At 38.3% G+C, this 26,091-nt stretch overlaps 2 protein-coding genes across 2 annotated transcripts in view; one reads left to right on the forward strand and one right to left on the reverse strand.

The window, feature by feature from the left end:
* Positions 1 to 719: 719 nt before the first annotated feature.
* Positions 720 to 25,423, reverse strand: LOC121497747 (protein adenylyltransferase SelO-like). Its single transcript, XM_041767474.1, is given in 16 exon segments — positions 720 to 820; positions 4,261 to 4,342; positions 4,440 to 4,484; positions 8,455 to 8,584; positions 9,292 to 9,375; positions 11,532 to 11,604; positions 12,420 to 12,489; positions 16,931 to 17,029; positions 17,123 to 17,179; positions 17,267 to 17,331; positions 20,481 to 20,512; positions 20,515 to 20,584; positions 20,586 to 20,609; positions 21,287 to 21,405; positions 24,682 to 24,881; positions 25,038 to 25,423. Coding segments are annotated over 16 exon segments (1,620 nt in total). The 3' UTR covers positions 720 to 736.
* The window catches only part of PDSS1 (decaprenyl diphosphate synthase subunit 1), a 49,350-nt gene continuing 48,609 nt past the window's right edge, over positions 25,351 to 26,091 (forward strand). Inside the window, exon 1 of the mRNA XM_041767178.1 lies at positions 25,351 to 25,550. Within this exon, the coding sequence (XP_041623112.1) occupies positions 25,422 to 25,550 (129 nt within the window). The 5' untranslated portion in view covers positions 25,351 to 25,421. The remainder of the gene's footprint in view (positions 25,551 to 26,091) is intronic.

The raw sequence follows: 26,091 nt of genomic DNA on the forward strand, positions 1-26,091 counted from the left end.
AGTTTGGCTATTGTGAACATTGCTGCTATAAACATCGGGGTGCAGGTGTCCCGGTGTTTCATTGCATCTGTATCTTTGGGGTAAATCCCCAGCAATGCAATTTCTGGGTCATAGAGCAGGTTTATTTTTAACTTTGAGGAACCTCCACACAGTTTTCCAGAGTGGCTGCACCAGTTCACATTCCCACCAACAGTGTAAGAGGGTTCCCCTTTCTCCACATCCTCTCCAACATTTGTGGTTTCCTGCCTTGTTAATTTTCCCCATTCTCACTGGTGGGAGGTGGTATCTCATTGTGGTTTTGATTTGTATTTCCCTGATGACAAGCGATGCAGGGCATTTTCTCATGTGCGTGTTGGTCATGTCTATGTCTTCCTCTGTGAGATTTCTGTTCATGTCTTTTGCCCATTTCATGATTGGATTGTTTGTTTCTTTGCTGTTGAGTTTAATAAGTTCTTTATAGATCTTGGAAAACTAGCCCTTTATCTGAGACGTCATTTGCAAATATCTTCTCCCATTCTGTAGGTTGTCTTTGAGTTTTGTTGACTGTATCCTCTGCTGTGCAAAAGCTTCTTATTTTGATGAAGTCCCAATAGTTCATTTTTGCTTTTGTTTCTTTTGCCTTCATGGATGTATCTTGCAAGGAGTTACTGTGGCCAAGTTCAAAAAGGGTGTTGTCTGTGTTCTCCTCTAGGATTTTGATGGAATTACATTCTTTTTTAGAAGTGGTTAGATCACCTTACCTCTTCAGCCTCAAAAGGTACTGCGACACCCAGGCAGGAAAAAGCTTGTGCTTTGAAATCATCTTCAGTGCCCAGAATTGCTAAATTAAAATGCAGTAATAGGCTGCTTATTATATTAATATTATGCTATTTAACTTTGTTACTTTAAATTATATTCTTGAATAATAACTTGTAATATCCAGATTTTTTAAGGCATGCTATTTCAAGTAAAAGTAGTACCAAAAAAGAACAATACTTTTCTTTTTTTACATACATATATTAAATATATATTTTTATATCAACTCTAAAATACTAATTCATGGAAATTCACATAATGGCATGATTTAAGATAAACAAAGTCCTTATAAGATCACACATGAATACTTAAATTATCCAAAAGCCTTCCTTTAAATAATGTACAATTTGCTTTAAAAAACTTAATTTGTAACTGCATTTTGTTTAATCATCTATTTAATTCATTCAACAAATATTTATGGAATGTCAACTTTATGATGGGAACTATGTTAGGTGGGAAGGATATAAAAATTAATAAGACATGATCCCAGCCTTAAGGAAAGTGTGTAAACAAATAATTCAATGTCATTTTAGAAGTGTTATAGAAATATACATAAAAGGCTAAGCAGTTAGCTCAGCCTGAGAGTTGAAAAGCTCTCATGTCCAAAAGACACAAAACTACTGAAATAATTAAAAGTATAATGATCTCTTCTCACTTAAATTGTCCCAAATCTTAGAAAATTAAATATTTATACCTGTTAATAACTTGAACAAGTCACTTTAACTTTATTTTTCCTCCAGTTTATTCAGCTACTGCAATGATGATACCCGGACTCAAATGACATAGGACCTTAATTCCTTATTACATAACCCATGGTGACTGGCTAGGTGGAGGGACAGAGGGAGGAAATGTTTACCCTTTGCATTCTCCCTGGACTCCCATTTGTAGTTTAGTCAAGATGAAGTGATCTATGGTGGGAGCAGGAGCTACTGTGCTTGAGAATTAGGAGGCCCAGAGAGGGCTTCCTCAGTGCTCAAAGCATTCTCTAACATGAAATTCTATAAACTAAGTGCTCCATAGCATGGCAATGACTTTAGAAGGGGCCTCACCAGGCATGAGTTAGCATGGGAATTGAATCCTACTGTTTTTCTATTGACAGAAAATAAATTGAAAGCTAAGAAAAATTTACTTTTATTACTATATTGAGCTACTGATAGAGAAAGGTTTACGTGAATTTGATGCAGATATTCCAGGGGTTAAGAACATGGACTTTTGAGAAAGCTGCCAGTGTTGGAATCCCACCAGACATTTACTAATTATGTCACCGGGCACTGGTTACATAACCTCTCCATGGCTCAGTTTCTTTATCAGTAAAATAGAAATAATAGTAGTACCCACTCATGTCATGGCACAGATTATACATATAAAATTCTTAGGATAGTGCCTGGAACATAATAAGCACTCAATAAATGTTAGCTATTATTTTTGTTATTATATTTTCATATTTTGTGAAGCATTTACTATAATACTTGTCCCAGAGTAAGCTCCCAATAATAGTGGGTTCTCAGGGCACCTGGGCTCAATTGGTTAAGTGTCTACCTTTGGCTCAGATCCTGATCCCAAAGTCCTGGGATCAAGCCCCACATTGGGCTCCCTGCTTAGCAGGGAGCCTGCTTCTCTCACTCCCTCTACCCTCCCCCCCCCCCCATTTGTGCTCTCTCTCTCAAATAAATAAATAAAATCTTTAAAAAACAATAATAGCAGGTTTTCAATAAGTGCTTTTTGAAAAAATGCATTTCTGAAGCTATAAAAAGATAACGTCAACTAGGTAGAGAATGTCATGAAATATAATGAAGAGATTGAAATTTTTTTTAAAAGGCTGAATTTTATTCTCAAAAATAATATAAACAATGATTACAATATAAAATACTTAAACCTGTTCAAAATTGAGTCACTTGTGCTAAGGCCACATCACCAAGCCAAAACTTAATATCTAACCTAATTGTAGTTTCAACCTCCCCCAAGAATATAATCTTAACTGGTCAGTCAGAAATTTCCTGGTCAGCAGTAGTGAGGTAAGCCACCTGATAAACACTTTCTTACCCCCCTCCCAAAAAAGATGATGTAATCTGTTCTTTCCTTGTCCCTGTCCTCTTCTGCCTATAAAAGCCTCCCACTAAAAAATAAAAAAATAATAAAATAAATAAAAGCCTCCCATTTTGTGCAACATCTCAGAGCTCCTCTCTATTTGCTAGATGGGATGCCCCACAATTCATGAATCACTGAATAAAGCCGACTGAATCTTCACATTTGTTCAGCTGGATTTCAATTTTTGATAGACCTTAGAAATAGATTTGTCTCTAAAAATCTGTAATAAGTAAGAATCTTCTGGTAATACCCATAATATTCCATAAATGCAATGTATTCATGTTGAAATAAAAAGGCAACACATACTTTTAAAACTGAATTAAATGCCACCACTTTAGAAACAGTTTGGCAGTTTCTTTTTATTTTTTTTTTAGTTTATTTTTATTTATTTATGATGACATAGAGAGAGAGAGAGAGAGGCAGAGACACAGGCAGAGGGAGAGGATAGAAGCAGGCTCCATGCCGGGAGCGGGATGCAGGACTCGATCCCGGGACTCCAGGATCGCGCCCTGGGCCAAAGGCAGGCGCGAAACCGCTGAGCCACCCAGGGATCCCCTGTTTCTTAAAGAATCAAGCACACATTTACTAAACAATACAGCAATTCCACTCCTAGTATCTATCCAACAGAAATGAAAACATATGTTCACCCAAAAACTTGCAGGTGAGTGTTCAGAGCAGTATTTATTCACTATAGCCAAGAAGTGGAGATGACCCAAATGTCCATCAACTGGTAAATGGATTAGCAAAATATGGTATATCCATACAGTGGAGTACCAATCAGTGACAAAGAGGAAAGAACCACTGAGACAGGTAATAACATGGATGAACCTCAAAACTCGGCTAATGAAGAAGCCAAGTGCAAATGACCACATATTGTATGATTCCATTTATAGGAAATGTCTAGAAAGTGAAAACCTTGAGACAAAGTAAATTAGTGGCTGCTTCGGGCTAAGAGTGGAAACAGGGATTAACTGCAAATAGGCACAAAGGATCTTTTTTTTTAGGGTGATGGAATTGTTCCAGAATCAAATAGTTGTGATAAATGCACTGATCTGTAAATTATAAAAAATCATTGAATTATATACTTAAGGCCAGTGAAATTTTATGGCATGTAAATTATGCCTCAATATATCTGTTAAAGAAAATTTAATTAAGAAAAAACCAAATGTCAAAAATTACTATGTGGGGAATGCTGAGCTCCTCTAACTGGCTTTGAGTGATCTCACTGAGCTGCCGAAATGTCATTGTAAAATCAGCTTCTGTCTTTTCCATGAGCTAAGGAAAATAATTATATTTATCAATTTCAATTCTTCAAGAATATGCTGATTAGTAATTCAAATGTTAGTCAAGAAAAAAAAGATAAAATGACAAACTCACATGTAATAGAACTGCAATTAAATCATCATCATCCTTCCTTTCCCCAAGTAACCCCAGTTTGGCTTTGAACAATTCTCTAAATCTGAAAGAGAAGTGTCAGTTCAGTTCAACTCTCACTATTTTGCGAACTGTCCTCAAATCAATCAGGATCTTTCAATATCTCTATTCAAAGGACAAACCTTGTATAATAAAGAACAGGATACCCCTCAAGAATCCGAGCGGCTCTACAGGGGAAGAAAAAAAAAGGAAGGACAGTTAAATCTTGATTTCAAATTAACATTCTTGAATTACACTTTACAAGAACAAAAGTGAACCTTTTCACATATTAAATATAAATATTGTCATATTTATCAATCTCAGTTCACATATTTCATAAAAATGTAAAGATTAAAGCATTCTTAACCTTAAACTTATCTTTAAACTAAGTTTCTATTTCTTAATATTCTTTAACATATTTTAAATCATACAAAAGCTCAAATAATTCTGAAGCTCCACTCCCTTTACCTTACTAACCTCATCCCTTGTAAGTCTTCCCCTTGCTCATTCTGAGGCAGCCAGAGGATGCTTCTTGCTTTTCCTTAAATTCCCCACACACACCTGCTCAGGGCCTTTGCACAGGCTGGTCCCGTACCTGGAACACTCTTCTCCCAGGTATCTATGTGGCTTGCTCCTGTGATTTCTTCAAGCCTTTGCTTGAGTGATCATCCTTTTAAAACTGCGAACCCTTTCCTCCCTTTATTCCCTATCTTCTGCTTTATTCTTCTTCGTTGTATGTATCTCCTTCTAATAAGCTATGTAACTTATTTATTCTATTTGACTGTCTATCCCACCAGAATAAACACCACAAGGGCACAATTATTGTGCTGTTTGATTCATTGCTATCCCCTTAGCACTTAAAGCAGTGTCTGGCACATACTGAGCACTTCAATAAACATTTGTTGAATGAATAAATGAACTCTGCAGGGCAAAAGTGATACTAAATTAATGGAGACAAGAATGACTACTTGATAAATATTGTTTTATATTGCTTTGATTTTTTAACTATGATGTATTACCAATGTATTTTAAAATTACATTAAATTAGTTAAGGAAACCATATATGGAATATAAAACTTTAATGTTTATTGTAGTAACTCTTTTTGCTACCTGGAGTTAATGAAATCACTATATGCTTTGCCTTCCACTTGTTCTGGAAATGGTCAGTGGCGGTGGGGAATACAGTAGTTTCAACATCAACAAAGGGGGTGATGATAAATGAACTGCCCACATCATAAAAAGATAAGGAAAGTGGGGAGTAGGAACTGATACATAAAATAAAGGATGATGTAAGATAGGAATAAAATAAATGAATTGTTACAATAAATGTGAACAGCCTACATACTTCTATTAAGACAGAAACCATCACATTGAGTTAAAACCTGGCTATAGGTACTGTTTGCTCTTATAAGACACACATCTTCTTTTTTTTTTTAAGATTTTATTTATTTATTCAAGAGAGACACAGAGACAGAGAGGCAGAGACACAGGCAAAGGGAGGGGCAGGCTCCATGCAGGGAGCCCGACATGGGACTTGATCCTGGGACTCTAGGATGATATCCTGGGCCAAAGGCGGCACTAAACTGCTAGGTCACCTGGGCTGCCCAAGAAACATACTTTAAAACAAAGTGATTAAGTCAATCGGAGAAGGACAAACATTATATGGTCTCATTCATTCGGGGAATATAAAAAATAGTGAAAGGGATTCAAGGGGAAAAGAGAGAAAATGAGTGGGAAATATTAGTGAGGGTGACAGCACATGAGAGACTCCTAACTCTGAGAAACGAACAACGGGAAAAGGTGGGCAGGGGGTTGAGGTGACTGGGTGACGGGCACTGAGGAGGGCACTTGATGGGATGAGCACTGGGTGTCGTACTATATGTTGGCAAATCGAACTCCAATAAAAAAATATAAAAAAAATAAATTTAAAAAAACAAAGTGATAAAAATGGTAAAAACTGCAATTGCTATCAAAGTACCATTGACATTTTTTCACAGAGCTAGCACAAATAATCTTAAAATTTGTATGGAACCAGAAAAGACTCTGAATAGCCAGAGGAATGTTGAAAAAGAAAGCCAAAGCTGGTGGCATCACAAGCTAGACTTCAAGCTCTGTTACAAAGCTGTGATCATCAAGACAATGTAGTACTAGCACAAATACAGACACATAGATCAATGGGACAGAATAGAGAACCCAGAAATGGATCCTCAACTCTATGGTCAACTCATCTTCAACAACCAGGAAAGAATACCCAAAGGGAAAAAGGCAGTCTCTTCAACAAATGGTGTTGGGAAAATCAGACAGCCACATGTAGAATGAAACTGGAACTTTTTTTTACACCGTACACAAAAATAGACTCAAAATGGATGAAAGACCTAAATGTGAGACAGGAATCCATCAAAATCCTAGAGAACACAGGCAGCAACCTCTGTGACCTCAGCTGCAGCAACTTCTTACTAGACACATCTCCAAAGGCAAGGGGAACCTCCTGGAAGTTCCTCAGGAAGTTAAAAACAGAGCTACCCTACAACCCAGCAATTGCATTAGGAGGTATTTACCCCAAAGATACAAATGTAGTGATCCAAAGGGGCACCTGCACCCCAATGTTTATAGCAGAGATGTCCATAATAGCCAAACTATAGAAAGAAATCCAGATGTCCATTGACAGATGAATGGATAAAGAAGCTGTGGTGTGTACATATATATATATATATATATACAATGGAATATGACTCAGCCATCTGAAAGGATGAAATCTTACCATTTATGTTGATGTGTTGGAACTGGAGGGTACTATGCTGAGCAAAATAAATCAATCAGAGAAAAACAATCATCATATGGTTTCACTCATATGTGGAATATAAGAAATAGCAAAGAGGATCATAGGGGAAGGGAGGAAAATGGAATGGGAAGAAATCAGAGAGGGAGACAAACCATGAGAGACTCTTAACAATGGGAAAGAAACCGAGGGTTACTGGAGGGGTGGTGGGTGGGAAGATAGGGTAACTGGGTGATGGGCATTAAGGAGGGCACATGATGTGATGAGCACTGGGTGTTATACGCAACTGACAAATTACTGAACTCTACCTCTGAAACTAAAGATGTACTATATCTTGGCTAATTGAATTTAAATCTTTTTAAAAGAAAGCTAAGGGACGCCTGGGTGGCTCAGCGGCTGAGTGCCTGCCTTCAGCCCAGGGCGTGATCCTGGAATCCTGGATCGAGTCCCACATCGGGCTCCCTGCATGGAGCCTGTTTCTCTCTCTCTGCCTATGTCTCTGCCCCTCTCTCTCTCTCTCTCTGTGTGTCTCTCATGAATAAATAAATAAAAATCTTAAAAAAAAAAAAAAAAGAAAGAAAGCTAAAAAACAAAGTGAGACTCAAGGCAAATCCAACAAAAAGAAAACATGAATGGCAATATTAGTATCAGATAAATTGAAATTTGGAATTAAAAGGATAAATCAAGATCTCATTATGTTAGGCTAAAAGGCACATTTTTTTTTTATTTTAGGGAAACAAGTAAAAACCTGTATGTACCAATAATACAATAGCAAAATATGTAAATTTAAAACAATTAGAAAAAAGTACTTAGTAAAAATACAATTAAAGTGGGAGATTTTAATATACATCTCTTATGAATAAAATTTATCAAATAGATTAAAAAAATAGAGTCATAAACATCTTGAATAATACACTCAATACACTCAATTTGATATAGTAAAACCTCTGTCTATGGAGTATACATTCTTTTGTATTAACTATACCGAAACATGCACATTCGTTATCTTGGGGCCATAAAGAAACCTTAACACATTTTAAATAGATTTTGCCAAACACATATAAAAATATGTGGATAAAATAAGTCTAAAAATTAGATATTAAGAAAAACAGTGATAAATAACCCTTAGATCAAAGAAGAAATAAACTAAAATTTCACAACACTTAGAAAGCAATAAATAGGGAAACACTTTATCCTGATAACTATGGGAAAAAGGTAAACTGTACTAGAGAAAAATGTACAGTTTGAAATGCCTTCATTATTAAAGACTAAACAATAAGATGGCTTTTAAAATGTTAGCTTCTGGTTTTTTCAAAAAATGATCATTATACAAATATATTTTCACACAGATTTAAGTAGTGGATTTAGAATTTACCCACAGTTGCTTTTGCCTAGGATCCAGTAATGGGTTTAAAGCTTGCAACAACTTGTTTAAATTAAACATCCCAATATTGGCCTGATTTCCTATTTTATATCTTCTTTCATCATCAGATGTGTTTGGGACAAAATCTGTTTAAAACAAAAAATACTAGCATTTTATCATGGGGATGATTATAATAAATAGCCTCTCCCTAAGTTTATATTTAAACTTAATAAATTTATATTCATTAGATATATTTATATTTATTAAATTTTTCTGACATTAAACATTAAACTCAAAAGTCACAAAAACGCTTACTATTTATACATATGAAATTATTTTAAAATATGAATTATTTGCCTACTAGAGGAATACAATTCCAACATGTAAGAATTTTCAGGTGATCATACATGAACTTCAAATTTCACTTCAGGTGGCACATCCTCCACAAAGCCTGGTAAGATCCCTCCTTGTAAGTATTGGGTTACTATGACCTCCATTTTATAAGTTGGTAAGGTGAGAAGTTAAATCACTTGCCGCTGAGGCCCAGATGCCAGAAGTTACACCTGCATCTGTCTCACACATATCTCCTACCACCTTCCCTGTCATCTCTAATATGTAATTCCATAAGGGTAGAGACCACAAAAGACTCATTTTTGTATCCCTATAGCATCTAGAACATTGAGCACCACAAAAAAAAAAAAAAAATACCATTTTATGAGTCAACCTAATTCTTCTACTACCACATCACTGTATTAGCTGTACAATTTATCTGAAATAACCCTGTGATAATTTCTTAGTGAAATAAAATACATGTGTGTATACACACACATATTTACACATAAAGCACACATACCTGGGTTATAGGCTTCCATAAAACCAAATGGGCCATAGTCAATTGTAATGGATAACAAACTGAAGTTATCAGTATTACAAACACCTGAAACCACAACAAAAAGATTTCAAAACCATGGTAATAAAATAATAAAGCATTTTTAAATGTATAAAATTATCCAGAATAGGAAAGGTAATTGAAATGCATTTGTTTTAGAAATGACACAAAATTAGACTATCAATTGAAAGTTTCACTGGTGATGTCAAATAGTATAATATACATTAAAACTATATCTTTTAACCAAATTTAGCCTTTTGTTTTAGACCCCACCCCCACAAAGATTTCAAATACTACAGGAACAAAAGTCCCAAGAAAGAAATTTTCCTCTTACTTATCCTCAATTTCTTGCCTTTGTTTTAGAAATAAATATTGCTTGGAATAGAAGTGAAACTGGTAAAGGAATAAGATTAACTCATTTTCAAAGGTTGGGAAAAGGGGAAAACATGGATATGCACTCTGGTTACAGTCATCAGCTGCAGACCACTAGCAGAGTGGAGAGGGAGTGTATCGTCCTTCCCCCACACCCTAGGCAAGGGCACTATGGCTGGCAACAGGAGTGTGGGGTAGGAGGAAGCCAGGGAATGGATATGCCAGCATAATACAGGATATTTGGCCACTGTGTCCAATATAGGGTTTTAACCTTTTTCAGAGCATGATGGCCCTGCATATCAAAATGTTAAATGTACAGACTCTCTAACCCAGCCATTCCACTTTAGGGTTTGTCCTCAAAAAGTCACCTTCAAGAATACAAAGATATAGTTGCCTGGTAGTCACTTGGTATAGTTCATCATAGCAAAAACTCTAAAACACCTACCCTACTCTCCCAACCCTAACCCACACCAAGAGAGATATGCGGAGGATGCCTATGATAAGGGACGCGGATTTCAAAAAGTTTTACAATAACCATTTTATGAGTCAACCTAATTCTTTCTACCACCACACCACTGTATTAGCTGTACAATTTATCTGAAATAACCGTGTGATAATTTCTTAGTGAAATAAAATACATGTGTGGGATCTCCTTTTCATATTTATCTAGAGACACTGGTACATACGATTTGTTTTCCATAGGAAGGAAAAACAAATTCCTTCCTATGCAACTTCACACTCTAAATGGCTTCAAACACACAAGCCAGCCCTGCTTTTTTCACAGGAGGTATATGAATATCATCCCAAAAAAAAGTCCAAAAGGATTGATATGAAATGGTTAATAATGATTACCCTGGGGAATGGAATTCACACTCACTTCTGTATACTTTCAACTCTTTACCATAAGCATTCAGTGCTTTTATGATTAAAATTTTAGGGACTGCCTGGGTGGCTCAGCAGTTTAGCATCTGCCTTTGGCCCAGGGCATGATCCTGGGGTCCCAGGATCGAGTCCCACATCGGGTTCCGTGTGTGGAGCCTGCTTCTCTCTCTGCCTGTGTCTCTGTCCCTCTCCTGTGTCTCTCATGAATATATAAATAAAGTCTAAAAAAAAAAAAAGATTTTAAAAACAGCTTTAAAGAGTTCTAAATATGTAGCCACAAGGTGGCTTTGCAGGCACCTGGGTGGCTCAGTCGGTTAAGTGTCCAACTCTTTTTTTTTTTAAACATTTATTTATTTATTCATGAGAGACACAGAGAGAGAGAGGCAGAGACACAGGCAGAGGGAGAAGCAGGCTCCCCACAGGGAGCCCAATGCGGGACTCTATCCTGGGTCCTGGGATCAGGCCCCAAGCCAAATGCAGATGTCAACTGCTGAGCCACCCGCATCCCATGTGTCCAACTCTTGATTTCAGCTCAGGTCAAGATCTTTGGATCCTAAGATGGAGCCCAGCATTTGGTGGTGGTCCTCTGGTACAGCACTCAGCAGAGGAGTCTGCTTCTTCCTGCAGCTCTTCTTCTGCCCCCTCACTCATGCATTCTCTCTCTCTCAAATACATAAATAAATAAATATTTTTTTAAAGAAAACTTTACAGGTAATAACATCCTCCTCGATTTGAGGATGCTTATTCTATTTTGTGCATACTGTTCCATTCAAAACCATTTTAAACACAAGAACTTTTTTTTCTCTGCTGCTAAAAACAAATTCATACACCGTAAAAGTTTAAGAAGCTCATCAGCGGAAATATTTTGAAGTACAAGAAAGAAGTCTTCTGCTTCAACAAATTAACTCTACTTTCCCATCAGAAAAATGAAACATCAGTAGATGACTTACCATGAGCAAAACCAACAGACATCCACAAGGCAATGAGTTGTGCCATCTCTGATACCACAACAGAGAAAAAGTCCTAAAATAAAATTCAGAAATTTTTCAGATTTTCAGGAATGTGTACTGTTTTAGGATCTTCTGATAAGTCACAAGGAGAACATGGAAAGAATTCAGAGTGCTAAAGGTTGATTAAAGGAATGGAAATTAGCAGAGGTAAGAAAAGAATGGAAGAATGTGGAATAAGTCATCATGAAATAATATATAAAGTCTCAGACACATATTATGGCCAGGCTTTTTCCACTTCCAATAAGAACAGGAAAGGCATGAGCACTGAGTATTATACTATCTGTTTGCAAATTGAATTAAAAAAAAAAAAAAGAACAGGAAATGCATTAGAATTCAGCACAAGGGAGTTAAGTGTAAGCAAGGTAAGTTCTTAACCTTTAAATTGAGTCACCAAGAAAAATAATAGAATTCCCTTCTCTAGCTGCTAAGAGAATGAAAGAGGGTTACAAAGACCAAATCATTTCCATGAGAATAGGAAATCACATTTTCCTGTCATGTATTGTGTTTATTTTAGAACTACTTAGAAATATCGTTATATCTCATGTGTGAGAAACAATACATAAGACCAAGTTACAAAACATATGTGCAAAACATAACATCTAGAGTTTGGATGTGGTAACACCTGTTCTTTTTCTCTGAATACCTCTCAAACAAAACAACTTTCTTATCTGTGTCTTGTTTATGAAGTGGTTCACCTTCTCCTCTGACAAAACGTTCAAAGTGTTCTACATCATCTTTCCTACTTTTAGTTAAGCTCTAAGTTATAACTGTTGATATTGGCAGGCAATGAGAGAAACCGAGTCCTGTCCTTTCTCTTTAAAAACTTACCACGTATCTGTTAGGTACTGTGACCTTTACTGAGGGGAAATGCTCCTGTATGATGAAGTCTAATAATGTCCTGGAGAGAGAGGACAGGGCATCAGTGTTCCCCAGTATCAAATCATCCCAATCTGCCCTTGAAATTCAGGAATCTGTTATATTCAAGCTTAAACTTTTTAAAATTAAACCAAGATTTTACTCTCAAAACAGCCATAGAGAAATACTTCCTCAAAACCAGTCAAAACTGGAAATGTGTTTATGGGGCACCTGAGTGGCTCAGTTGGTTAAGCATCTGCCTTCAGCTCAGATTATGATCAGGGTCCCAGGATCAAGCCCTGAGTCAGGCTCCCTGCTTAGCAGAGAGTCTGCTTCTCCCTCTGCCCCTCCCCTGCCTGTGCTCTCTTTTTCTTTCTCTAATAAATAAATAATTTTTAAAAAAACTGGAAATGTCTAAGACAGTATTAGATTCCATCATGTTATATTACAAATGCAGATTAGTTCAATAAGTACCCAGTGTGTACCTACTGTACATACTGTACACCATGCCAGGTGCAGGCACAGGGGGAAAATATGCCAACACCCAGACTCAGAGGACCCACACCTCAGGGAACACAGAGCCCATCGGGGAGAAGAGCACACGAAGAAGTAATGACATTACAGTGTGACACATGCAATAATAAAACTATATAAAAGATATAAAGATAACAGAGCAGGGAACAATTATTTATGTCTGCAGGGTTACATAAGGTTTCACAATGGGGGTGACAAAAAAATTGGTCAATGTTTGAAAATAGGGTATTTAAGGTGTCTGTGTATCATATTTTTTATTTCCTATTTTAACTGATTAGTCAACTAACTAGTAGTGTTTAATGCATTGGATGAGAAAGAATCTAGAAGAAAATTGGACCTTGTGGATATGACTTGGGAATTACTGAAAGACAGTCAAAAACAAAAGGAATGGATTAATGTTTGTGTATATGTATTTTTTTCTAATCATTTAATAATTTATTATGTGAGTAACTGTTTATATGTCAAGAACTGTTTCAGGCATTTGGGAAACAAACAGGAATATACATGTGGTTATGTGAGCCAACAGAGACATTTTTCAGGACGAGGTGGTCACTAATATACATCAAATGCCAGAGAGATAAGTGAACAATAATGGAAGTATTACCAGTATGACATTGATGGAAAAATGTCAGTAACACTGTGAATCCAAGCAGAAGTGACCCAAAAAACAAATGAGAAGTTAGAAATAATGCCCAGTGAGTGTAGATGACTCTCTCAACAAGTGAGATGACCATGAGCTCAGTAAACACTTGCCAAAGTAAGAGACTCAGAGGCTCCGACCAGTGTGAAGACTTCTCCGCTCTTGCTTATTGCCTTCCCTCATGTCTTTTCTCATGTCTATGCCTCATGGACCAGGTATCTGGATTTATTATGCTGATAACTACAATACAGGATCCACATTCCAAACAATCTTAGTTTGTCTAAGGAAATTTGTATGACTTTTTAAAACTATCTTAACAAAAGGAAGCAGAATTCCTCTTAAAGGAGGAAATGTTTTTTGTCTGAAGACATATCTTGCTAAGCCTGCTTGAGAAAGTTGGAATTTCTAAGTATAGACAGGGCAGGCACCTAGACATCAGAAAATGCTGAAAGCTGTACTGCATGATGCAAGGGGAAGAATTAATTGCTTTTGCTCTTTTGAAGCAATCCTCTGTCATCTCAACAGGAAGATCTTCAGTAAGATATACTCTAATCTTAAATGCTTTGTGTAAATTTTGCCTGTTTGTTTGTTTGGTTTTGTCTGAAGACATGTCCTGTTGAAGGTGCTAAGTTTCAAGTCTGGGTCAACCCTGAGCAAAATAGGCATCTCACGCGTGTCAAACCTGGAGTCTAGGGAAGAAAAGACATGAGAGAGAACACATACTCTGGGAATCCCAAAAGTTGGATGGAGATCTTTGGGCTTGTGCAGACTGTGGGCTTGGGGGTTTGAATCACTTCCATCCAGGGCTATGAATAGCACAGATGCCCTCAGTGTTGAAACTGGGTTGCATACTAGATTAAAAATTCCTTGAGAAAAGGGTCTACTGGGTCTTACACTTCTTTTAGCCTCTGAGAAAGCCCACATATAGCAAGTATTAAAAAGATTTATTAATTGAAATATTTGATTTTACTTGTAAGAAAACCCAAAATACTTTAGCTTCACAGGAAATGTATATTTTAAATAGTCTTCTGTCATTTAAAAAAAAAAAGTCATTTTCTAACCTTAGTAAATCCCATTCACCATATTGAGCCAAAATTTCTTTTTTTTTTAAAATGTGTCCTTTTTTTTTTTTTTTAAGAATTTTATTTTATTTTATTTATGATAGTCACAGAGAGAGAGAGAGAGGCAGAGACACAGGCAGAGGGAGGAGAAGCAGGCTCCATGCACCGGGAGCCCGACGTGGGATTCCATCCCGGGTCTCTAGGATCGCGCCCCGGGCCAAAGGCAGGCGCCAAACCGCTGCGCCACCCAGGGATCCCCTGAGCCAAAATTTCTAACGATCCAATTCTAAACCATGATTTTGCAACACGCAGCACTACTGCACCTGAAAAACACACATTTTAGCATAAGTTATTTTAAACTATGCATATATGGCATAATATGCTTCTCTGAAAATTTAAATGATTTTAGTAAAAAAAAAAAAAACAGTAACTGAATTTATCAGAAAAGTGACAAATTTAAATTTATACCCTAGAAAGGATCAAGGATTTTTTTCCCTCTAGTTCTTTAAGCCTTGAATCAGTTAGGATGTCGGGAACCATAACACTTTCAGAAATACCACAGCTCCAATCTCAGTAAAGGCTGCTCACCTAAACATTAGGCTCTAAATGTTGGAATCCCACTGTCTTCTCTGCTGTGACCTTTTCCTTGTACCTCATCCTGGAATAGGAATCAGTGAATGATTTCCATGACATAGTCCCTGTAAGGGCCTTCTATTGGTATAACTAACTGAAAATTAACCTCAATAAATAAAGTTTTGTGTACATTTTAACTTATGCATACACTGAAGAAATAAAGTGAGTCTATGTATTTTTGTATTAGTACTTGTACCCTCTATTGCCGCCATTAGTCATATAGTTAGTAAATAGAACTGCGTGATTCTTTTCTCCAAAGGAATGCTGTACTTAGGTGTGTTTAGATGTCAAGATGAAGTCTATTCCAGGCAACAAAGCCTCCTGCTCAGTTGGTGCTGTGCTTTGATACAATACCACACTCACTGCTACCCCTGAGCCTCTGTGCTATTCCCTGCTCCACATGCCCAGCACACTGCTTCTTTTTTTCCCACTGAAATCCTTCCTAATCTCAAAGATAAGTAACCCTGAACTCTTTTAAGCATGAATATCTTAGGGAGATTTTTTTTTTAATGAAAATCTTGTCAAAACATATTAGGTGCTAAGCATAAAGAATATAACATGCACACTCAGTAAATCACTGTGAATAACAGGAAAAATCCTGTCCTGTCACACAGTGATGTGCACAGGCCCCCAAAAAACATGTGCAGCTATCAGCAGCCTTCAACAACTCTGCTTTCTAAGGTGTTGAATAAGTTTATTTGTAGGGTCCCTGGCTTGCTTAGTCGGTAGAGCATGTAACTCTTGATGTCGGGGGAGTGAGTGCAAGCCCCACATTGTTGTAGAGCTTACTCTGAATAAATGAATGAATGAATATAAATAAAACATTTATTTTTTAATTTTTTAATTTTTTAATTTTTATTTTTTAAAAAACATATACTGTTGATTTTCAAGTCTCTTCTCTCCCCAGAGATTCAGGGTCAAGTTTCTCTCATTTTTTCTCTTTGCTGCTCTACAGCACACTTCTCACCCCTTCCTAATTTTTTATTTATGGCCTACTAATGGCTGAGGAAAAAGTTAACTGAACCAACTGGAAGAAAGCATGAAGTAAGAGCAGTCGGGCTCTGAGGAAAGATCTGAGGAGTCTCTCCTCAGAAAAAGGTATATGATCTTTCGTGTCCTGGCTTTGTAACATTTTGCTGGCTGTCCATAAACATTTTTGTTCACTTCCCAGATTCCTGCTGTTTGAAACCAAAGAGCTGATGATGTGAAGAAAGGATGTTCTATGATAATATCCTAATGCTGCAATTACATCTTGAACCATGGGTCATTTTTTAATAAGACTGCAAAGAGGTGCAGGATCTGTTATTCTTTAGGAACTTAGCCTAATTTTATGTAAGTATTCTAGAAATTTTATTACATCGTTCTTTCGTAATGTTTCCATTGTAGAACTGATCTCTCTCCATACCTCATCATCACTCACAATTAGACTGAAACATAAGAGAATCCAACAATTAAAGTTATATGTTAACTGCTAGCAAGCTACCAAGAAGTCCCTAAAACCCTAGGAAACAATGAGAAGTCATGCTACCAGAGATTTATCTGCTCAATGTACTGACACATGCCTACAGATAACATGATGCAGTCCTGAAAGTTAGCTTTCAGGAAAAAGGAATTACCTTGAAGCTCTGCTAGTTGGAATTCCAAGAGAGTGCATAGCCTCGCTGCATAAAAATTCTCTCACTGAGGAACAAAGTACGGCTCTGCCATCACCATTTCTAGGGCAAATAAGAGAAAAAAGCTTTTCAGGTATAGTTAAGAGACAACATCAATTTTTATTTAGATGACTCTAAAAAAATATCAAACTGTACTGGGAGTATGGGGTCTTTCCTGAGCCTTTTAATTGGAGCTCCCACTTTTCACCCTGCCTTCAACAACAACAAAGAAATCTAAGTATTAGAAAATTCATGTTAATATTTACCAGAAAAGCTATTATACCAGGAAACATGTGGTACCTGTTCATGTAAATTCCAATAAGGTGGGTTCTTCCGTCCCCGAGCTGATCTGCCCATATCCCAAACTAAAGGAGACAAAGGAAAATTATTCATGCTTATTAACCTTTGAAGCTTTCATAGTAATTTTATAGCCAAAGTTATTTTGTCCAAATTGAGAATGGGGTGTTGCATTTTTAGGATTATAATAATCAACATCTTGAACAAAGGTGAAAATAAAATTCAATCAATAAGACGTAAGTGAAATTGATTTTAAAAATATAAATTGGAGACACATAATTAACTTCATCATCTTACAGCTGAGCTCAAGTTTCTTAGGTGTAGGATCCCTGGGTGGCGCAGCGGTTTGGCGCCTGCCTTTGGCCCAGGGCACGATCCTGGAGACGGGGTATTGAATCCCACATCGGGCTCCCGGTGCATGAAGCCTGCTTCTCCCTCTGCCTGTGTCTCTGCCTCTCTCTCTCTCTCTCTCTCTCTCTCTCTCTCTCTTTCTGTGACTATCATAAAAAAAAAAAAAAAAAAAAAAAAAAAGTTTGTTAGGTGTAAAATACTTAGAAATGACCTATTTAATTCTGGAATATGAAGTAGGAACAATTTATTCATAGAAAATTTACCGATAGTACATGTATGCAATGTAAAATCAAGAATATACTTGTACCCGAGAAGATTGCTTTTGAACTTACAGTCAACTGTTTCCAACTTTTTCTGTTTGTGGTTGCCCAACTTCCAGTTATGCCACTTACTAGATATGCAAATTTGAGTTACTTAATCCCACTGAGACTGACCTTTCATTTCTGTAAAAATAGGATAACCCTTGCCAGGTTGTTGTAAGAATAAATGCTAACACATGCTATGTACTACATCTAACATATGTAAGTGCTTGTAAAATGGTAATAATTATCATTCCTGGCAGTGATTTGCTTAGACGTTACTCCATTTTCCAGATGCATGTTACTTCCACAGAAGACTTCCCAGACTTTCTGGGACTAGGAGGGTGGTTTTGTGAATTCCCAAATTCCTATCGACCCCATCATAACCCTGATGTAATCAGAATTCATTTCTTTATCTATCCTCTACCCTAGAGTATTAGCAATCTGAGCAAAGAGGACAGGTATCTTTCACCATTTTAACTCCTGGCACATAAAAGGAGTTCTATAAACAGGTGTGGAATATTTAAACTATGTTTATAGTTCTGACAGAAAAACATGAATTTGAGAAAAATCTACCCAGTATTTTGATTTTTTATTTTAACCAGAAACAGACTACCATTAATTTTAGCTATGTAATAACCTCTAAGACCACAAATCTGAGAGGTGCTCTCAGGATACCTTGGAATTTTTAAAGTCAACAATACATTAGATATATCCCATACTGTGAAAAAGAAGAAGAAAGAATGGTGAATCCAGAGCCAGGACGGAAGTCAGGGGAAACAAGAAGGTAGCTCTCTATTAATAAAAATCGTTTACTAGGACACCTGGGTGGCTCAGTGCTTGAGCATCTGCCTTAGCTCAGGTTGTGATCCCCGGGTCCAGGGATCCCCGTGGGGAGCCTGCCCCTCCCTCTGCCTGTCTCTCTGGGTCTTTCATGAATAAATAAATATAATCGTTTAAAAAATAAAAAATAAAAATCATTTACTCTTCAAAATGGCAAAGCCATCCTTATAAATATTTATAATTTCAAATCAGAAGCAAGAGATGAAATGTGAAATTGATAAAAATTTAACCTATACTACAAAAAAAAACTACAAAAAAAAACACAGCTTAATAAAACTCTGCAGGCTTAAGGTCTGCATTTGTACTTTAACAGTACACGTAAGTACTGGTACAAAACACTAATCAATTTAACCTATATGGGGAATGACTTTTTGAACTATGGAATCCCTATATTTGGGAGCTAGGAAAAAATAAATAAATAAAATAAGGATCATCTAGTCCCGAAGTTTCTAAATTGAAAAAACATAGTTCAGCAAAATGTTAGTAATTATTCCTTAAAAACAAAGCCCAACAAAACCCTACAGTCGAGTATGTTTGAAAAAAAGGGTGTTAAATAAAATTAAGTGGATTTCTCTGCCTCAGCACTTCTCACAACTCCTGGAATGGACTTGGTCAACCCTTGCACATTAAAGATCAAGATGCTGAGGTTCAAGGTTGTCATACAGAGGACTCCTGAGGTCGTTTTCAGTTCTAATTATCTATGTCACTTCGCTTCTCAGCTTATGTTAGCTTAGCTTCTATGATATTTTTGCTTCTTAGGACATTGAGGAACGAAAGCAACAAAAATCTAAAAGGAATTAACTGCACCCAACAAACCAGAACCTGATATTATTATTATAGCTATCATGGAAGCACTTTTCACATTTCCCAATTTCATCCTTACTCCAACCCTATTATACTTCGCTACTTTTCCCAAAAAATTATTCCAGAGTAAACCAGCCCCCAGACAATCAGACTGTTAAATCTTATCTAGTTCAACAATTGGGCCTCTGTTCCTTCTCTTTCTCCCTTTTTTTATAAAATTAGTCAGATACCACACCCTGAACTTGCTTTAAATTTTTTTTTTTTTTTTAAGATTTTATTTATTCAGGAGAGACACAGAGAGAGAGGCAGAGACATAGGCAGAGGGAGAAGCAGGCTCCCTGAAGGGAGCCTGATGCGGACTGGATCCCTGGACCCCAGGGTCATGACCTGAGCCAAAGGCAGATGCTCAACCACTGAGCCACCCAGGTGTGCCTTGCTTCAAAGTCTTAACTTTATTTCTAGAAGATGCTTTCCTAATTGATTCAACATATATAATATCCCCCAATTAATTCCGATTAAATTCTAGCAGTCCCTAGCAGTTCTAAAACTTTGTTCTGCAGCTATCCTAGCAAAACTATTATCTCCTTATCCTTCTGAGGCTTTTATATTGATATTTGTGCTACTTGACTTTGCCTAAATCTCCTGCCAAAACTTCTCTGAATGAGTTCTCTAGCAATAATTCATTGTTACCTCGGTTTTCTTGATTCCATCAAAGAAAGTTGGGCATGAGCTTTATCACAACAAGAAATCACATCAGCTAATTATGAACATCTTATGACACATTCTTCTATAAACATCTTGTTGAAGTCTCCAGACACTAACATTATACGAATTAATGCAAAATAACTTCACTAATGGGACAGCATTTCCACCAACTGTTTATATTTACATGAGGCAAGTAATGCTGATGCTGCTCATACCTGGTGGCCACCATAACTGTGAGCCAATGGAACAGATCCAAATACAGTCTCTCACCACTCACAAGCTGGATAAAATCATCTGTTTCTGAGACAGATAAAGTCAAGGTCCAAAATATCTTCTAGAACTACCTGAGGCAGAAAAAAACAAGAACAAAAAAACAAAAAAAACTTACAAATTTAAGAAATCCTTTAATAATTTTGGAGAAAAGAAACTTGATGGAAGAAAATTAAAAGAATGAACCTCTTCCAAAAGTATATTAATATGTTTTTATGAGGGATGTACCATACTTTGTGTGATTATTTATGCTATTTGGAAAATCAGTTCTATTAGATAGTTTTAAAATTTTTATTTATTTCTTGTGATACTTAGTAAAATAGTATTTTTCTTAGCACACATTCTTTAAAGGAACTAGAAAATATAAAATGTCCTATTTCTATCCCAATTTCAATTGTATCATGGAAGAACAATTAGGAATTTGTTATTAGAGCCCATTTCTAAGAATTAAACTCATTTGCCCCTTTTACAAAAAGGCGTATTTTCTTTGTAAAATAACTTTAGGATGAAACAGAGTACTAGGCTCCAGGAATCAGTATCAAAAAGTGATTTCTAAAAAAAAAAAAAAAAAAAAAAAAAAAAAAAGCGATTTCTAAGGATGACATTCTCCAAGTATCTGAATTTTAAACACAAAGATAATAATTTAGTTAATAGTTACCTAATAGACTAACAATTCAACACTAAAAACTTTTTTTTAGACAAAAGTTATAATGATTTAAGTATTTGTGTTGTGAAAAAAATAAAGCCTAACCTTTGAAACTGCTACAAGACGTACTCTTGATCTGAAAGGAGTAGGGAAGGCAATTGAAAAAATACAGTTTTTCACTTTACGAACATAATTTTCTTTAACAGGATCAACTGGCAACACAGCTGATTAAAAACAACAACAACAACAAAAAAACAAAAAAACAACACAACAGAAACTCTTAATGTTCTCATTTGTTGCACAGACAGCATTAATATTCCTTATGTGGACTATAGTTAAGAAAATCAATTTGTATCTCTTTTTTTCCTACTCTGTTATTGAAAACCTATTTTGTCATTTTCAACCATATCTATCCAATATTAGTAATATCTATACATATATAGTAAATGGAACCACCCAATAAGATGAGAGATGGAAAAAGTTTAAAACAAAACACATATCCTGTCTGTAAGGATTTTCTCTTGTGGGAGACCAACAGGATGCATATGTTTATAAATAAGAATGTATAAATAAAGTGGAGGCGAGCTGCATTATAGTTTTAGAATTATAGTACTAGCCAAGTCAATGGAATCCAACCAAGAAATATCAGGCAGTTAATCACATTCTTTCTGCCCTTCAGAAAAATCGTAGCAAAATAGATACATATAAAAATTTCTAATACCAGGCAACAGATGATGTTTTACTAAATGTACAAAACATGCACTAAAGCACATGTACCTTATTTTAAAAGCTGTACAAAAAAGAGAGCTTTGAACATGTTTTAGCTACTCAGAATGTATTTTCTTTTAAGTACAATTAAAAAAAATCTTAATCTGTTTTCCTAATCCAAACCAATTAAAACCAGAAACAAACAGAAGAGGGTAAGTATATTAATAAAATCACAAAACAAAGGGACACAAAAACTTGTTTCCAGATAGAAATTATATTGTCAAGATGTCCCTGTACCCAAATTATTTAATAAACATATGGAAATCCAACCAACATCTTAGAATGATTTTTTTTGAAGAAACAGATCATCTTAAAGTATAAATCTTGAAAAATAAAAACATGTTTTTTAGAAATGGGAATTTCCTCATCTTATAAATTATAGAAACATAATAACTAAAAATAGTCATTCCAAAAATAGACGCAAGGAGAAAAGGAACTTAACAAAAAGCACAGAAACAACCCAAAGTAATGTTAAGAATTCTCTATATACTGAAAATGTTATTTTGAATCAGTAGAGAAAGGTGGCATCAGGACAATTTATCCAACTGTTTGGATTAACTTCTATCTAGCCCACTCAAGCCTAGGTGAACCAAATGTCAGTTATAAGAGAAATAAGAGTAGTCTTCTATCTTTCCCATATGAGTATAAAAACAGGCAAGTGTGGACCAGATTTAACCTTTCTATTTTCCTCTAAATACATGGTATGTAAGACACATCAATGGGAATAAATGGGTAGTTAACCAAAAACAGCTGATTTCAGCATTCACCGCGGAAAACAAATTCTTCTACAATTAAAAGTAGAACCAACAGTGTCTTTTCTTCTCTTTTAGGAGAGCCACTATGTGGAAATAGACTTATAATTAATGCATTTCTCACAATGCCCTAACATTTTAGTAGAACACAGACAGTATATACTGTTCATTAATACTCATGATTTTGTACCGACTGATTGACATTTTGGCAAGGCAGTTGATCAGTCAATACAGTTAAACATTGGCCATGGAGCAAAAGAGGTCAACTGCTTCAGAGGTCCCCAGCCCTCACCTTTGTTACACTTTATCTAAGTAATTAGTCAAAGACTACAAACCCAAGACAAAATCCCAAATGTATATTTAGACTTTATCTCAAAATCTCAGAGAAATCAGTAATTCCAAAATTTAATTGTTTAGAATTCAGTTTTGCCTAAGAATAGGAAATCCACAAAAACTGTTAATCTTTCAGGGCAACTATGTTTGAACCTCTTCTGTCAATAAATGCTCTTACCACAGTTACCTTGACAATTCATTGATCATTTATCTAAAAACATCAAGAAAAAAAATAATAAAAACATCAAGAGATGTTTTCAGGAAGTACTATGAATCAAGACATGGTATACATATACACGTAGTATTATGTGCCTAATCTCTCCTTGGCTGTAAAACCATGATAATGTTTTAAACAGTGTCATCACTATGGAAAGAAAATGTCTTGAAGTATAGTTAACTCCCCAACATCAAAATAACTTTGAAAATGCTTTCGATTACACACTTACTCCATTTTTGTTAATCAATATTGGTTGTTTCATTCATATAAGTACAGTCAAAAAGACCCAAGCTGTTCCTAGTCTTTGCACAAGAGGAGTCTGTTCTTTGGCAGCTACTTGCACAGCTCAATGGCTTTAACTTCCTAAGACACACACTTGGCTTACTTGGGTCAAAAGAACTACTTGCTAGGGGCAGTCCTGGTGGCGCAGTGGTTTAGTGCCGCCTGCAGCCCAGGGTGTGATCCTGGATCGAGTCCCACGTCGGGCTCTCTGCATGGAGCCTGCTTCTACCTCTGCCTGTGTCTCTGCCTCTCATTCTCTCTGTCTCTATGAATAAATAAATAATCTTAAGAAAAAGAAAACTACTTGCTATTCTGCATGTTCTCATGGTGGGTCATTGTTCATCAAAGGTTTAGCTACACTATAATAGAAACCTTCACAGATTTCATCTGCTTTCCTACTTGGCCTTGCCATACTACGTCTTTTTAAGAGTGAGCGGTTTTGTTTTAATCGGGGAAAATGATCTCTAAATGAAAATAGCCTGCTAGAATTATGTAGTGCTGTATCTGCCAACTGTGAGCTTGGCCAGAAATGTAAATCCTCGTTATCTGCTTCCCTATCTGTGAAAAGGGCAAGTGATAAAATCTAAGTGGTAGGATTACTGTAAATACAAGTGTTTTATTACTAGACTTTACCATGGCAAAGTCTACCTATTGAGTAATGTACAAACCTGGATCAAGCCACAGATGGGTACTAACCATCTCTTTATTTGCAAAGCACCTGACTTTTACTTTTACATAATATTCTTCGGGATTAGAAAAAAAATAATAAAATAGGCTTATTCTAATAAACTTTATGCTTATACAGTAAAAAAAAAAAAAAACACGCCACTTTGAAGATATAAAAAAATAACGTGCTCAGCTACAGGAGGGGTACTTTCACTTTTTTTAAGTTCAAAAGAAGACAAAAGTTTTAATAACTGTGGTTGCCTACTTGTCGGTCTATTTCCCGGTAACACTGCATTTTTTGAGGACAGATGAAGTGTCCTTTCCGTGTCCAACACCTACACCTTCACCGGCCCTGTTTGCGTACATGTTGAATCGTTAATGACGCCAAGGATTCCTCCCATAAATACCCTTTCTCATTACCCCGAGAAGAGTAGATCCGGCTGTAGAGTCAAGGGACGGTCTGGGCCGCATCAGGTACTGACCCTGTACCTGTCCAACAGTACCCACCACCACACAATCCCACGCAGCTAAGTCCACGCCGCCTGGGCCCCCACGTGAGAGCCAGGCCGCCACGCTGTGCCGCGATCCACCCAGGAGGTCTTCGGAGGACAGAGTCCGGGAGCCGAGGGACGGGGCTAACGGAGCGTGAGTCTCACAGGAGCGCAGCTCGTAGTTCGACCGGCTACCGGACAGACGCAAGAGGTGGGCACCTCGGCGGAGGCCAGGCAGCAGCCGGCCGCGGACCACCGCGTGGCAGGTGAGGCCCAGGACCAACAGCCGCGGAAGCCCGAGCCCGGCTCCGGGAGCAGGGCGGGCTCATGTTTCTGCCTCAACACGCGGCGCGCGGCGCTGGCTGGCGGCCGGTCTCCCAAGGGCCACTTCTGCTGTAAGTCCGGGGGGCGCCCGGCTCCCCGGGGCGGCGGGAGGAGCGCCGGAGACACGGCCCCGCCACGGCGGCGGCGGCGGCCGGGCCACCCGCGAGCTGCGGGCAGGGGAGAGGCGCGGGGCGGCGGGGGGTGCGGCCGGAAGCGCCCAGGGTTCCGCGCGGCCGCCCAGGAGCGCGCCCGCCGCGCCGGCCGGGGGACGAGCGGGCAGCTGCAGCCGCGGCCGGGGCGGGGCCGAAGCTCTTCCTGGGCCAAGTTTCCGGCTCCGGGTCCCGGGAGGCGGACCCGCCGGGCCACAGGCGGAGCCAGCGCTCCGCCGCGGCTTTCGGACTCGGACCATGGCCTCGTGCAGGTGGCCCTGGCGGCGCTGCTGCTCCTGGAGGCCCGCGGCCCGGAGCCCCGGGCCCGCCTCGCCTGGCCGCGCGGGGCCGCCCGGGCCGCCCTCCGCCGCGGACGCTGGCGCTCAGGTGAGGCCCCGAGGCGCGCGCGGGGCGGTGGGGCGCAGAGGTCACAGCGCCAATGACAGCTGCGGGCGGAATGAATGGAGCTGGCGGCACGTGCGTCGGGGCGGGGGGGCCGCGCTGCAGGGGGGACCTCGGACCCGCTGGGGGGCGTGCAGCGGCGGGCGCGGGGCGTCTCCCTGAAGTCGGGACGCCCGGCTGGCGCCTGCAGAGCGTGGCCCCTGGGGCCGGGGGGGAGCCGGGGGAGCTTGGGGCGGGAGAGCTGAGCAGCTCCGGGGAAGTGCGCGGCGGGGGGTAGTCAGGTCGCCTCCTGCCGCCCGGAACCCCTGAAGCCTGGAGACCCCGCTGCAGTGCTTCCCTTTCGGATTTCAGCCAGGGCTTCGGGAGATCAGGTCTTCATTGGGATTTTAGAGCAAAAGGTGCTTGCTCGGGCTCAAGAGACCAGGTGGGCTCGGCGCAGGCGGTCTCGTGCAGGATGCAAGGCTGATGCTCAGGGTGGACCGGACTTCTGCGGTACAGTCCTTGCTTCCCCGGAAGGGCGCTGGAA

The sequence above is a fragment of the Vulpes lagopus genome, chromosome 8 (genome assembly GCF_018345385.1).
Source record: "Vulpes lagopus strain Blue_001 chromosome 8, ASM1834538v1, whole genome shotgun sequence".
NCBI classification, from domain to species: Eukaryota; Metazoa; Chordata; class Mammalia; order Carnivora; family Canidae; genus Vulpes; species Vulpes lagopus.